We start from the raw sequence: 16,237 nt of genomic DNA on the forward strand, positions 1-16,237 counted from the left end.
AGCCCCCAGCACAAATCAGGGTGCATGCAGAGCGATCAGATCGCCCCCCTTTTTTCCCCCCTATGGGGATGATGTGCAGTGGGGGTCTGATCGCTCCTGCCTGCCTGAGGTTTGCCTGCCTGAGGCTTCTCTGCTCCAGGTAAAAACTTGATTAAGGCTTCCTCAACATTATTTCCTAGCATATCAAAGCTTTCCTGTCTCAGGGCACGAACTAACTGCTCCTTAGTCTGGCCGCTCGCCGTCTCGATGCTTTGTGCTCACACAGGTTGAGTAGTATCTCTTTGCTTTGCCTTGCATAGCTGGATGCTTTCTGAGCCATCGTGTTGCAAACATAAAAAGAAAAAAGGGGGGAGGGAAAGCAAAATACCAAGTGTGTATCTTTGAGGTAAAAAAAGTATATAGATTCTGCACTGAGTAGACTTCTGTAGGCTAGTCGCTTCTAGCACGCTTCCAGCCTTTAGTACTCAGAATAGCGAGCTAAACTGCGTACTAATGTACTAAACGTTCCCACCACTGCCAGCCAATTATGTCAGGAACCGGCCCGCGGCACGCCTGCATATGCGGTTCCCGACTGCGGGTTTGACCAGATCAAGCGGGGAACAGCCTTATTCAAGCTACAGACAAGGCTGGGACCCCTCTAACGGTCCTTACTGCCACCACTAGCTGTTGCTAGAAATGTCCACTCTGCGGTCGAGTGCTCATGCAATCCGCGTTTTCGTATTCCGGTCAGCTTTGCGCTTAGGCCGAATACGGGAACGCCACGCACGCACACGCACAATTGCAATCTTACACTGTAGTGAAGCAAAACCACTGACAGTCGTTCCGAACAATACTGTTAGCCACTCTGCTGTCAAGCTACTCGCACCGGCGTTTTCGTACGTTGGGTCAGCTGCGCGCTTTAGGCCAACGTATGACAAACGCCCCACACACAATGCAATCACAATGTTATACGGTATGCTCAAACATACAATTAGGCATGGACTTATACACAGTTACACTTTAGTCTCTTCTAGGCTATGAGTGTTAGTTTAGTACAGCAGAAGTCAAGCTTATTAAATAACAATTTAATATGCCAGGAAAAAAAATGGAACAATGCAGAAAAGGATATATACAAAAGATTACAAAAAAACAATAAACATTACAGAGTTAAGGAACAAAGTTACACACAAGGACAGTTGCGTAAAATAAACGGGGGAAAAAAAAGAACGTTACCAGCGTAGGTTAGAACGTTGTTTGACGGGAGAACGCTGTTTTTTCGACCAGGAGTCGAGATCATTCCTAGCTATGCGCTACCTCCAGGAGAAGATCCCTGTGACGGTCCTGGACCAACTTAAATAGTCAGAAGTGTCCCCTGGGGAATTTAATGTCCAGCCCCAAGGAACTAATGCAATCTTCTAGATTGTGACATCACAGAACGCTTGTCATATCCTTCCTGTGATCTGCGAACTTCAAAGGGTTCCGGTTATAGCTTTTTGAAGGTTGCAGATTTCCACAGGTAAGATTGTATCCTAACAGACATCAAAAGGCTTCTCTACTCCAGGTGAAAACTTGATTAAGGCTTCCTCAACATTATTTCCTAGCATATCAAAGCTTTCCTGTCTCAGTTTTTAAAGTCTGCAGAGATTTCAAAACCCCTTCCAACCGGCTGTCATGTAAATTTCAAACCTTCCTGTGTCAGCTTCCCCTGTTCCCAAGACTCTGGTAGTCTTGCTTTGTATAATGGGACAATGGCTGACTGCAGAGTTCAAAAGCCATGCCGAACAGCCTATTCTTCTTCAATTGGCAGCTAATTAGCAGTAGACACCTCTTTCCCTGCTGGACAATGAGGGCAGAGGTAATGTACATCTACATACAGAATTACATTACCGGTGTCCATGAAGCTCACTGCCACTACCTTCAAAGCCAGACTGGCTAACATACGCCTGTGATACAGCCCAAAAAATGAAAAATACGCTTCTGTGCGATACCATACGGCGGCTATATACTGCATATTACCGTACATATCATCCTCACCCCAATATATCCTCACACGCGGTAATTAGCCCCTGTAAAGTCGCATTGGATGTGCCCTAAACTTTGCATGGGTGCGACTTTAGGGCGCATCCAATGCGACCTTTTAGGCGCATCGGGTGCGTCATTTTGCACGCGATATGATTTACTTTGGTGCATGCTAAGTACTTAGCACCCTAGTTAGCTCAAGGTCTTTAGGCGTGCTAACTAGGTTAGCACCGCTTTGTGAATCAAGCCCACTGAGAGTAAGTGGCTACAGTGTGATTATATGCAGAGTAAATGGCTACAGTGGGATTATACTGACAGTAAATAGCTACAGTGTATGCTGATCTCTCCTTGAATAATGGGCTTTGAAACTGGTTCTACAGTTGCTTCTAATTGTGTGGGTACCATGCACCACCAAGCTCGATCCTGGGAGAAATGATCCCTGTACAGACACATTTACATTTACTATGCTATAGCAGAGCGGCATGTACTGTTGCTATGGGAAGGAGAAGAGGGAATAATGTGCGGCGTGCAATGGAGCAACATAGGGTGAGAGCATTGAGAAGGGCGACAATGTACTTAGGTGGTGTTGTTATTGAAAGATTCAGCATGCTGGAACTTTAAATGAGCTCGGGCAACTCTCTGACATGACTGGCACAAACATCCGCTCTGGCCAAAGTATGTCCAGCAGGCATACAAGGCTTCAGTTAGTAGAAAATTCAAGAAATAAATCGCATGATCGAACAAAGGCCTATTTTAGTCATTTTAACTAGCACGTTAAAGCGGATTAAAAAGTTAAAATAATATTCAATAAAAACATGTTTTCTTATTTTTTATATGCCATACGGTTATCATATTTGCATTTGTGCATAAGTACTATTATTCATTTAGATATTATAGGTTCCCAAAAGTACATTTTGTGAGCTGACTTTGCATTGACTATTAATAACTGGTTTTAGTCATTATTTAGTGAAGGCAAGACATGCTTTGAGTCTGTGTTGAGCTGCTTCTCCACAGTCAGAGAATGTGTCACATTCCTCACTACAGATCGCCGAACCTTCGATTTTCGGTTCGCGAACTTCCGCAAAAGTTCAGTTCACGCGAACTTTTGCGAACCGCAATAGACTTCAATGGGGAGGCGAACTTTGAAAACTAGAAACACTCATGCTGGCTACAAAAGTGATGGAAAAGATGTTTCAAGGGGTCTAACACCTGGAGGGGGGCAAGGCGGAGTGAGATAGATGCCAAAAGTCCCGGGGAAAAATCTGGATTTGACGCAAATCAGTGTTTTAAGGGCAGAAATCACATTGAATGCTAAATTGCAGGCCTAAAGTGCTTTAAAACATCTTGCATGTGTATACATCAATCAGGGAGTGTAATTAGAGTACTGCTTCATACTGACACACCAAACTCACTGTGTAACACACCGCAAACAGCTGTTTGTGTAGTGACGGCCATGCTGGACTGGTGCGCACCATGACGAGAGTGCAGGTGATGGCAGCTTTCCAATCCATATGGTCGCAGTGCTGAGGTAGCTAAATGACAGAACGGTGACTGTCCAGCTGATCAAATTTGGTCTGTCCACAATGAAGCAACAACCTTATTATCTTACGCGTGCCCCCCCTCCTGAACATTCAGGAATCCACCTGGAGTCCTGGAACCTGTTGGTGGTGGTGGAGAAGGCAGTCAAGTGGCCTGCGGGCAGAGATGTTGTGTGGGGAGCGACTTAGTTTTGGGGCAGGCAGTCACACGGTGTGCAGGCAGAGATGCTGTGTGTGGGGACTGACTTAGTCTTTGGTCAGGCCTGAGCGTGCTTTGCAGACCAGGCATCCATGGTCAGATGGACCCTTGACCCAACGCTGTGTGCCAGAGATGTCACCACTTGCCTTTCAACATCACGGTACAGTTTAGGTATCGCCTTTTTTGAGAAAAAATTGCGGCCTGGCAGTGGCGGCTCCAAGATTTTTTTCGGTGTGTGTGGGGGAGTTCGGGGGGTGCTATGCAGGTGCTGGGCCAATTTCTGGGGTAGCTGATGGGCATGACAAAAATGGGTGTGGCTACAACATGCGGCGCGCAAAGTGTGCCGCGGCAAGAAAATGGGCGTGGCCATGATCAGATGAGGGTAGAGCTAACTGTAATTTAAAGTGAACCCGGGGTGAGAGTGATATGGAGGCTGCCATATTTATTTCCTTTTAAACAATTCTAGTTGCCTGGCAGCCCTGCTGATCTATTTGGCTGCAGTAGTAAACTGAATTACACCAGAAACAAGCATGCAGCTAATTTTGTCAGTTCTGACAATATTGTCAGAAACCCCTGACCTGCTGCATGCTTGTTCAGGGTCTATGATTGAAAGAATTAGAGGCAGAGGACCAGCACGGCAGCCAGGCAGCTGGTATTGCTTAAAAGGAGATAAATATGGCAGCCTTAATATTATTTTCACCTCAGGTTCCCTTTAAAAGTGCAACGCAAAGACAGAGGGCCCAAATTTTGGTGACCCTTTCCTGAGAAAATTCACATAATTGTGCAGGTTTTCTCAAGAAAATACACGTAATGTGAGCAGATTTGAACACAAAACACTTTCAATAATTTGGCAGATCTGACCCCAATATGCACAATTGTTAGCAGATCTGACCCCAATATGCACAATTGTTAGCAGATCTGACCCCAATATGCACAATCGTTAGCAGATATGACCCCAATATGCACAATCGTTAGCAGATATGACCCCAATATGCACAATCGTTAGCAGATCTGCCCCAATATGCACAATTCTCAGCAGATATGACCCCAATATGCACAATTCTCAGCAGATCTGACCACAATATGCACAATCCTCAGCAGATCTGCCCCAATATGCACAATCCTCAGCAGATCTGCCCCAATATGCACAATCCTCAGCAGATCTGCCCCAATATGCACAATCCTCAGCAGATCTGCCCCAATATGCACAATCGTTAGCAGATATGACCCCAGTATGCACAATTGTTAGCAGATATGACCCCAATATGCACAATCGTTAGCAGATATGATCCCAATATGCACAATCGTTAGCAGATATGACCCCAATATGCACAATCGTTAGCAGATATGACCCCAATATGCACAATCATTAGCAGATATGACCCCAATATGCACAATCCTCAGCAGATGGGACCCCAATATGCACAATCCTCAGTAGTTCTGACCACAATATGCACAATCCTCAGCAGTTCTGACCACAATATGCACAATCCTCAGCAGATATGACCCCAATATGCACAATCCTCAGCAGTTCTGACCACAATCAGCACCACCTGTTGAAAAAGAAAAACCCATTTACTCACCTACAGTCAGAAAGACCTCCAGTCCCGACCTCCTCCTGTCCCGACCTCTTCCTTTCCGACGTCACGTGACTTCCTGCCTGCATTACCCCGTGCTGAGAGCGGGGCTACGGAAAAATGGCCGCCCGAAGCCCTGCAGTTCCGACTCGAAGTCTGCAGAGCAGGGCTTTCGGAAGCCATCTTACCGTAGCCCTGCTCTGCTGCTTCGGGCTGCCGCTGTGAACTGACTGGGCGTCTCTTAAACGCCTGAAGTCAGTTCACGCCAGGGGGTGCTTTTTTCGGGGTGCTTGGACAATTCTAGGGGGTGCTTGAGCACCCAAAAGCACCCCCCTGCGGCCTGGTATCTTCCACTGCGGTGTGTGGCTTTGCTTTTGTGTGCTGCTTTTACTCAGGTGGCCATCCCATCCCAGCAGTTTGTGCTTTGTAAGCATGTGCCTTCGTAAGGTAGTTGTCCCTACGCGGGTCTTGGTCTTTCCACGGCTCAATTTTCAGTGGCAGAGAGTACAGATTGCATTGCTCTCATCTGAGGCAGACACACACAAACATTTCCACACCGCTGAGCCCTGGGGTGATGGCACTTTGGTGGTGGCGGCCGACTGAGTGTTAAGTGGGGTGCCAGAATCGGAGCAGGAGGAGGAAGATATGTCACGCTTCCGTGCAGAAGCTGAGAAAGATGAGGTGTTCTGTGTTAAGTAGTCAACTACGTCCTGACAATATTGGGGGTTGATGGCACGTGCCTTCTTCTAAACACTGTAGTTTGGTCGAGGGCCGCACAAAATCACAACAGTGCGACTTTGAACAGGACTGCCAGGTGGCCTGCCTCTGCCTTTTGTTTTGTCCATATTGGGAGGGGGGGGGGGGGGGAATGAAGTGAAAGGTATTCACTGACTTGACTAATACAATGTGCAGTCACAGGTGTAGTTAACAGGTATGCACGGAGTGGTATATCACTACGTAGGTAGGTGGGTGCACCGAACACAACAGGTAGGTATATGCAGTGATGGGTATTACAATGTGCACCTGTCACACACAGACAGGTACCGGACAGGCACAGTGACACTGCGTGTGCTCACGTAGGTGGGTGGGTGCACAGTGAACAACAGGGTAGGTATATGCAGTGGGTATTACAATGTGCACCTGTCACACACACAGGTAGTCACTGAATGTGCTGGGCCTAGCAGTGGCACACACAGTAGGAATTACCAAGGCTGTCTATGCAACACAAGTGTCAGTGGGACACACACAAAAAAATAGATCACAAGAACAAGATTAGCTCTCAAAAGAGCTGTTGAGGGGTGCTTTTTTAGCTATAAGAATCAGCAAGGAGCAAGCTAACAAGCCTACAAGAGCCTAACTAAGCTTTACCTATGAGAGTCTGCAGCAGCTTTCCCTTCTCTAATTAATGCAGGCACACGAGTGAGTCCAAAGCCTGACGCTGCCTGCCTTTTATAAGGGGGGGGGGGAGTGGCTCCAGGAGAGAGTGCAGCCTGATTGGCTACAATGTGCCTGCTGACTGTGATGTAGAGGGTCAAAGTTGACCCTCATGATGCACTATGGGGGCGAACCGAACTTCCCGAAAAGTTTGTGGTTCTCCGCGATTGCGAACCCCGGAAGTTCGCCGGGAACCGTTCGCCGGCGAACCGTTCGGGCCATCTCTATTCCTCACTTAATACATTTAAGTAAACACAAGATTCTAACTAAAGTCCGGATGTGTCCACATTTCACTACACTGAACTCTCAAGCTCTGTGTATAACCCTTCGAATGCTGGTCTAGTGAAAAAAAAAAAATGCTGGTTGTATTTAATATGCTGTAAATAATGTTTTAGAGCAAAGATGAAATGCTGGGTTATATTCCGCTTTAAGGCCCATAAATACAAATATTTAACTATAGCATTTCCCTCTCTTACCCCTCCTCACCGAATATTCTTCTCCGCACATACAGTGCCTGAACACAGAGACCTGTTTCACACTGCTGACCTGTGGTTGTAGTGCGGTGCCATTGGCCAATAGCACCGCAACGCCCCAAAAAAGCCTACGGAGATTACTGAGGCAGTGTGCGGTAATCTCCATTCTGGCTGTAGGCCAAGCAGGAAGTGAGACTTTCTCTAATGTGCACTTCCTGTGGCCGGAATTCCAATTGTGTGGAAGTGTATTGAAAAAATACACTTCCACAATGCGAACATTGAAAATGTAAACAAAACCTGACGTCATCATACACTTACATGACTTCCAGTTCGACGCTTGTTTGCCACGCAAGCCGGTTACCAACGATTGGACGTTCTAGCATTATCCAAGCGGCAAATTGAGGACTTCTGGCGCATCGCACTGCACAAGTACGAAATGCCCCAAAGACTTTCATTGGTGTAGCGTTACCCTTTTGCAAAACAGGGTAATGCAAAGCACCAGTGTGTAAGGGCCCTGAGACGTATTAACCTCCTGAGCGTTACGCCGCTCAGGACGTGTTGTTATATTTTGCCTGATTCTAAAGTAATTGTCCCTAATGGCTATAAATCCTCTAGCTAGCACTAGTCTAGCTAGAAGAAGTCTCCGGCACCCTTTGATCGCCGCCGCTCCCCCGTTTATACGTTACCCCCCCCTGGATCCAGCGATCGGTGCAGCCTCCCGGGACAGCTCCGGTCTTCACTATGGGGAGGATCGCAGATGACGTCGCCGACATCATGCACAAACCCGATCCTCCCCATAGAGAGACCAGAGCTGTGCCGGGAGGCTGCGCGATCGATGGATCCAGGGGGGGGGTAACATATAAACCAGGTGATCGCGGGGGATCGGCGGGTATCAGGCAGTGCCCGAAACGCTTACTAGCTAGCCTAGTGCTAGCTTAAGGATTTACAGCCATTAGGCACATTTAATTATTTATGGGGGACTCCTGGGGCCACAGAGCGGTATTCCTGACACAGTGTCGGGCATACCGCTAAGGTTAAGGTCTTACATAGAAGTTGTGCTAGATAGTGTTTTCCAAATACTTTCCTGCCTATTCTTATAGTCAGTGGCATCACTTTGGTCAATGAGATGCAAACCATGAGTTGATGCAATATTATGCAAATTTTGAAAATAAATTTATGTAGCTTGAAAATAGACCAATCTAATTCTACTTCGGCTAGATCTGATTAATCTATTTTAAAGCTGCATACAAAATTTGTGAAATCCCAAATCAACATAGAACTAGTAACGATACTTACGTATTATCCCGTCTGGAAAGTTTGGCAGCTTTTTGTTGAAGTTCTGTTTGATACCCTTGCTAGATCTAATCATTTTTGAAAAGCTGAAAGTCCCGGCTTTCCTTTGCACTGGGTCCCGAGTCAACGCGATGCCCCATTCCCAAAGTGTGTGTGGGGGGGGGGGGGGTGTCCCCTACACTTTTCTGCAAAGAGCACAGTGGAATTGAGTCTCCAGCCCATACCAGTAAGACAGAGAGGAGACGAGGGTGCATAGCTGCACTGTTCCTTCATCTGTAATAAGAGACCCAGGGCGAAGAAGAAGTCCTATCGGGTGTGCTGCTTATCATCAGGATCTGGGGGGAGGAGGGAGGGTAAAGTCTCAATATGTAGACAAGATAAGGTAAAAACACGGTGGGAGCCTAACATTATGGGGGTGGAGAGGGGGGTGGGGTCAGTGTAAAGAGTAAGGAGATTGGTAAAACTTCAAATAGCCAATTTCATGTAACCAAAATTGGAAAATGTGGTGGTAAAAACATAAAGTGCATGGTAACCAATGCTAGGAGCCTTACAAATAAAATGAACAAACTAGAGTTCATTCTGATTGACAAAGGCTATGACATTGTGGGAATAACCGAGACATGGATGGATGAAAGCCATAACTGGATAGTGAATTTAGAGGGATACAATTGCCCATATGCAATTAACTTTTTCACCTTAGTTTTCTCCTAGGAGATAATTTTTCATCTTCTCTATTAAATAACTATTCAACATTTGCAATTGAAAAAGTACCAAAAAGTAGTTGAAGAAGTACTACAAAAAATATTCTGAGTATTTTCTTGCTTGCTGATGGTTTAAAAGGTGTTTTATTCACAAGTGTAAAAATATCACCTAGGAGAATACTCAGGAGAAAAAGTGAATTGCATATGGCCCAATGTGTTTAGGAAGGATAGAATAGGGAAAAAAAAGTGGAGGGGTTTGTCTCTTTCTTAAGATTTTTTTTTACAGCTGTCCTGAAAGATAAGATGGAGGAAGATTGTGAAGATGTGGAGTCCGTTTGGGTAAATATTCATGGTGGAAATAATGGTTGACAATTGCTTATTGGGGTATGCTACAGGCCACCACATATGCATGAAGCTGCAGAACTGCAATTACTACAGCAGATTGAAAAATCTGCAAGTAAAAATGAGGTCATAGTTATGGGTGACTTCAACTTTCCAGACATTGACTGGAGTATTGAGGCTACCCATTCTGGTAAAAGCAGCAGATTTCTGGCAGCACTACAGGACAATTAGTTGACTCAAATAATAACGGAACCAACTAGGGGAATGCGTTACTGGATTTGATCATTTCTAATAGACCAGATAATGTATCAAATGTGCAGGTTCAAGAACATTTGGTAAATAGTGATCACAACATGATAACGTTTGATCTGGTGACTGATAGGCCGCAGGGCAGCGGGACCACTAAAACTATGAATTTTAGAAAAGCTACGTTCAATCAACTCAGGCAGGCACTAAGTTTGGTGAACTGAGATAATGTACTACAAGGGGAGGACATTGAAGGGAAATGGCAAGCCTTTAAACTTATTCTCAATCAATATTGTAGTATGTATATCCCATATGGAAACAAAATGTCTATATGAATAAAAAAAGGCCTCTATGGATGAATAGAAAGGTTCGAGATAAAATGAAGGGGAAAAAGAATGCCTACAAGAACCTAAAACAGGAGGGGACCGAGACTGCACTAAGCAATTATAAGGAGTGCAATAAAAGTTGTAAAAAAAGAAATTAGGCTGGCAAAGATTGAAGCTGAAAATCAAATCGCTAGGGATATCAAATCTAACCCAAAGAAGTTTTACAAGTACGTCAACTCTGAAAAAAGAAAGGTTGACTGTATTGGACTCCTAAAGGATGAGGGTGGGAACTGAATAGTAGATGACCAAGGTAAGGCAGAGTTATTAAATGCTTTCTTTGTTTCTGTCTTCACAAGGGAAACATCACTGTTGCAAATTACAGATGCAGAAGAGTCTCAATCTTCCAACTGTAATATTAAATACTTAACTCAGGAAGAAGTGAAGGCAAGACTAAATAAATTAAAAATAGACAAGGCACCTGGCCCAGATGGCATGCATCCTTGGGTCCTAAGGGAATTAATTTCAGTTATAGATAAACCCCTTTATCTTATCTTTTGTGACTCTTTTTCAACTGGCAGAGTCCCAGTGGATTGGCGTACAGCCCAAATGTTCCCATTATTTAAGAAGGGCAAAAAATTCAGATCCAGGAAATTATAGACCTGTAAGCTTAACATCAGTTGTATGCAAACTATTTGAGGGGTTACGAAGAGATACTATACATGACTTCATAGTAGAAAATAATCTTATTTCTCAGCATCAGCATGGGTTTACTAAAGACAGGTCCTGTTTGACTAACATGCTCAGCTTTTATGAGGTAGTGAATGCTAATGTGGATATTGGGAATGCTGTAGATGTGATATACTTGGACTTTGCAAAGGCCTTTGACACTGTTCCCCACAAAAGTCTGGTGCAAAAGTTGAGGATGCAAGGACTGGGGAAAAGTCTGTGTGCATGGACAGGGAACTGGCTAAAGGACAGAAAACAAAGAGTTGTGGTCAATGGATCATACTCAAAATGGGTGACTGTTAGCAGTGGGGTCCCACAGGGGTCTGTACTGGGTCCAGTGCTCTTCAATTTATTTATTAATGACCTAGTAGATGCAGTAGTAAGCAATGTTGCTATTTTTGCAGATGATACAAACTTGTGCAGAATCATCAACTCTCAGGAAGATAGGGACATATTGCAACGGGATCTGGATAGGATGGCTATAAGGGCACATAAATGGCAGATGAAATTCAATGTTGAAAAATGTTAAGTCATGCATTTTGGTCGTACCAATGGTCTAGCACCATACAAAATAAATGGGATACAGTTGGGGACATCAATCTTGGAGAAGGACTTAGTAGTACTCATCGACAACAAGTTAAATAATCATACTCAATGCCAAGCCGCTGCAGCTAGAGCTAACAACATTTTGGGATGTATTAAAAGGGAAATAAAAACTTGAAATGCTTGCATAATATTGCCCCTGTTTAACTCTCTAGTAAGGCCACATCTGGAATATGGAATTCAGTTCTGGGCACCACATTACAGGAAAGATATTGCAGTTTTAGAGCAGGTGCAGAGACGAGCAACAAAATTGATACGTGGGATGGAAGGTCTCACTTAGAAAGAAAGGTTAGATAAACTGGGTTTATTTAGTCTAGAGAAAAGACGCCTTAGAGGGGATCTTATTAACATGTATTAATACATCAGAGGGCAATATAATAGCTTGGTGGATGAGCTTTTTGTCCCTAGGCCTTCTCAAAGACTAGAGGACATGATCTGCACATGGAGGAAAAACGTTTTAGCCATTTATTTAGGAAAGGGTTCTTTACAGTAAGAGTGATTAAGATGTGGAATGCATTGCCACAGGAAGTAGTTATGGCAAATTCTATACCGGCATTTAAAGGGGGCTTAGATGCTTTCCTTGCGTTGAAAGACATCCATGGCTACAATTACTAGGTAATGCCCAATGATGTTGATCCAGGGATTTTATCTGATTGCCATCTGGAGTCGGGAAGGAATTTTTTTCCCTTTTGGGGCTAATTGGACCATGCCTTGTAAGGGTTTTTCGCCTTCCTCTGGATCAACAGGGATATGTGAGGGAGCAGGCTGGTGTTTTACTTTGTTCTCTCGTTGAACTCGATGGACATGTGTCTTTTTTCAACCCAAATGACTGTAACTATCATGTTGAGTTCGTCCCATACTTCTGTAATTGCACTTTCTGCAGCCAAGTTCAGGGGATACCCCATAACTTGGGAACTGAGCATCATACCGACTCGGGACCTGGTGCAACAGAAAGCCAGGACTTTCAGCTCTCCAAAAATGGTCAGATCTTCCTGGGGGAGCAAACAGAACTTTAACAAAAAGCTGCAAAAACTTTCCAGACGGGATAATAAGTAAATACCCTATTAACATCTCATTGACCATCCCTACTGGGGAGGAATAGGAACTCCAACCTATAATAAATATTTGTTGGTTGCTATGGGCAACAACACTACACCTTTGTTCGGCACCATATTACAGAATGGGCTCGATTCACGAAAGCGTGATACCTGCTATCACAGCAGTTTTCACGTGATCTGCGCACGCAGCAGTTTTCGCACGTAAAAGATTACTTCGCGGGATAAACAAACGTTTGCATGCTTGCGTGATCGAGCGCAAACGTTTATCATGCGGAGTAATCCGCATGATACTTGATGTTTATCCTGCTGCAGCGCCCGGATGTCGGTACATTTCGAGCTGATACCGCTCTCCGGCCTTGTGAGAGACAGCACACTGTTCTACATCGTGCTTCTATAAATGCCTCTATTTCTCTCTAAGAGAAATCCCCTCTAAGAGAAACTCTGTAGACTCAGCAAGTCCTTTTGCTAAAACAGTTATCTAAAGTAACTTCGGGCTCCGAATTCAAGCATTTCATACTTAAATTCCAACACAACCAACCCAGTCTGTCTATTCAGGAGATGTGCTGCTTTATGACACTCTGCTTCCTCCACACACCCTCTGCATGTGCAGGGACTCACTGGTGTCACCCGTCCTCAACTTACCAAAATCCTAATAATGTGTATGTCCAAAAGAGGAATGGAGATTGATAAAGTCAGGAAATGGATATTGATAAAGTTAGGAAATTAATTAGGAATAAACTGGGCCCATGTCCTCAATGCAACAGCTACGGCAGTTACTATAGCTATGACCCTACAACCGAAGATAATGTGACTGCCCTGTAGATGGGTGTTCCCACAGTACTCTATTGTATATCTACTTTTAACCTAAGGCCCCATTTACACGTAATCAGTTGCTATCAGTTATAACTGAAAGGACAACTGATTTTCAAAGTAATGCACATGTTTTCCTATGGCTCAGTTTACACTTTACACGTTTTAATTGAAATATTTTTCATAATGCACTGCTATGAAGGAAAAAAATAGTGTAAATAGGGCCTAACTGGAGACAACTGCATCTATTATTATTATTTATTGTATTTATAAAGTGCCAGCATATTACACAGCGCTGATAAATAAATAAGGATGTTAACAAGGGGTGTCAGACAGAGTGGTAGCACAGAGTTACACAACATATCACAGGTTATAAGATACATGATCATGTGATTTTACAGCAATTCAGGTCCAAGTCTGTAGGAACAGTGTAATTGTTGGGGTCGCGAGATAAAGGATGACCCACTGGAGGAAGGTGGAGGGGGGACCCTGCCAAAGGCTTACAATCTAAAGGGGAGGGACACACTAGGTAGGGCTAGCTAAGGTGCTTGGCTAAGAGAGTTAAGGTGCGGTAGAGGGGGGGGGGGGGGGGAGTGTAGGCCATCTTAAAGTGGTGTGTTTTGAGGGCTTGCTTGAGGGTGTGGAAGGAAAGGGTGAGTCTGAGGGAGAGTGGGAGGGAGTTCCATCTAAGGCACAACTCTTTAAATCTGCTGTCTATGAATTGGTGATTCTTTTGGAGTAAAACCAGAATGGTGTGTGTTTTTCCATTGAAGTGCAGTTCTTTCCTTTTGTTTTATCTAATATAGGAAAGTGCCCACACACATACCCCCATTGCCTGACTTACCTGTGTGAAGATGAGGTCTTCATGTTTTCTGCATGTTATTTTTACTCCTGTGTTTGCAGAGTTCAAACTGGACTCCATTAAATATGGCTCCTAACAGAAGTCTTAGCACCAAGGCATCCCTAGGACGTTATGTGAGGCTCAGCATTGAGCAGGTGCAAGAGGTATGTCATAACATGGCCTATTATTTTACTTTTTTTTTATAAAAATAATCGTTACAGGAGTAGCAAAGAAAGTGTGAGCAGTACAACACAAATATTTAGCATGAATACAATAAAAGACTACACCTCCTGTTTATTGTATGCTCTGTAGAGCTGTCCATCTCCTGTAAGATCTCTGCTAAAATGTGCACCAACATTTAGCCTGATTTTTCTCTAATATTTAGGATGCTGTCGGAGCAGTGAGGTTGCCTGGAGACGGCCAGACTAATCCCGTGACAAGTCATAATAAGGAGCCACTCTATTACCTAGATCTTCCAATAGATGCTCCTCCTCGCATTACGCACGCCTCCTCCAGCTCTTCTGACTGGTCCTCTAACACAACTGACCTAGAGGTATGTGGCCTGACTTCCCTGTCTACATTCTACAATCAGGGTTACATTTATTTGAGTTTAAAGTTAACTATCAAAAATATAACTATCATGTTATGTACATATAGAAATGTAATAGGAAATAATCTCTCTTTACTTCCTTTAAAATTTTTGACTTTTTGTCTGTGGAGTTCCTTTGCTTATATGAGAGAGGCTGTTATGTGTCCAACTAAATCTTTGGTCTGCTGGGCTTTCTGCCCTGTGATCCTATCATAGCCAAAGGTTGTACATATGCACAAAGTCAGAAGCACTGGTGGGCAGCAAAATAGAGTGGGTGGCTGTTTCCTGCATCAGTGGCTTAGTGTTGGCAGCGCAGTTGTGAGCAGCATTTTAGTGGTGGCACAATTGTAGATGGCAGCGCAGTGTGGGCAGCACAGTTGTGGCCAGTGGCTTAGTTAAGTGGCAACTTAGTACAGCAGTTGTGGTGTGCACTCTGCATGCATAATTCTTTTGAGAATTGGGGGTTTCCTGCTATTTAATAGGTGCCAACAATTTTATACACTATGGCAGAAGAAATTAATGGTTTAGAACCCCAGCATATGTAAGCTAAAATGCAGTAGTGTACATGGAGAATAAAAGAATGAGTTAAAAACGTTCATTAATTGGCCAGGTTCTTCCTGAGAGAGACGGGCGCTGAACCGACATTAAATGATTATCATGGACGCACTTGTCTAAGCGCTGTCCATTCAAGTGAATGGACAGCTGTGGGTAGGATTGTTTACTGTCATTTGTGCAAAGGCTGTTGCTTAATCCCATTGTCTCATTTTGTCATTTGTTCAGTTATCGGGTTTTTTTTTCTTTTTGAGATAAGGAAGGAAGCTTTATCTATATAGATTTTCTGTATGATTACACATACCATGTGACTGTATGGCCACTAGAGGTCACATCTGCATTTAAAACGAATAGCATACATAAACATGCCTGTAAAAAAAGTCAGTTAGTCCTAGTACAGCAGAAGTTAAACCACAATCCACAGCATCCACTAAACTTTACTGAGCTATTTTATGTTTTTCATGGTCATTGCAACAAAGCTTTAGAGCCATTTCACATACTATATACTGCATTGTACTTCAACTGATGACAATAGACACGCACAATGCCTCAGACCCATTCACAGCACAGCAGGTAAATTTACATTTTACTATTTTTATGATGAATGCCATGCTTATGGGCAGCAATGACATGACAGCGGAAGATGTGCCCCAGCTCTTTACTGTTTGTGGCATATAGAGCTTCTTATCTTAGTTTCAGCATCAGCAACACATTTTATATCTATAGATTGCTGTATCTTGGTTTAAAACCCTTGCCCTCTAAGTAATGTTTGGCCTAGGCTATGATGTCACATAGCCTTCTGCCCTAAAGCACTCTGGGAGACCGGGTGGTGTTCCCGCTCAGTTCACAGAGGGACAAAAAAAATAAAACATTCCAGGGATCCACGTTGCCAGCAGTAAAGATACTCTCATCTGTGATCAATTGAAAAATG

The 16,237-nt window shown here is 44.0% G+C and overlaps 1 protein-coding gene across 3 annotated transcripts in view; it reads left to right on the forward strand.

Moving 5' to 3' along the window:
• The window catches only part of TMEM44 (transmembrane protein 44), a 61,012-nt gene that overhangs the window by 30,255 nt on the left and 14,520 nt on the right, over nt 1-16,237 (forward strand). For all 3 annotated transcript variants that reach the window (XM_068279318.1, XM_068279319.1, XM_068279320.1), the window contains exons 8-9: nt 14,228-14,329; nt 14,551-14,718. In XM_068279318.1, the coding sequence (XP_068135419.1) occupies nt 14,228-14,329; nt 14,551-14,718 (270 nt within the window). The remainder of the gene's footprint in view (nt 1-14,227; nt 14,330-14,550; nt 14,719-16,237) is intronic.

The sequence above is a fragment of the Hyperolius riggenbachi genome, chromosome 4 (assembly GCF_040937935.1).
Source record: "Hyperolius riggenbachi isolate aHypRig1 chromosome 4, aHypRig1.pri, whole genome shotgun sequence".
Lineage (NCBI taxonomy): Eukaryota > Metazoa > Chordata > Amphibia > Anura > Hyperoliidae > Hyperolius > Hyperolius riggenbachi.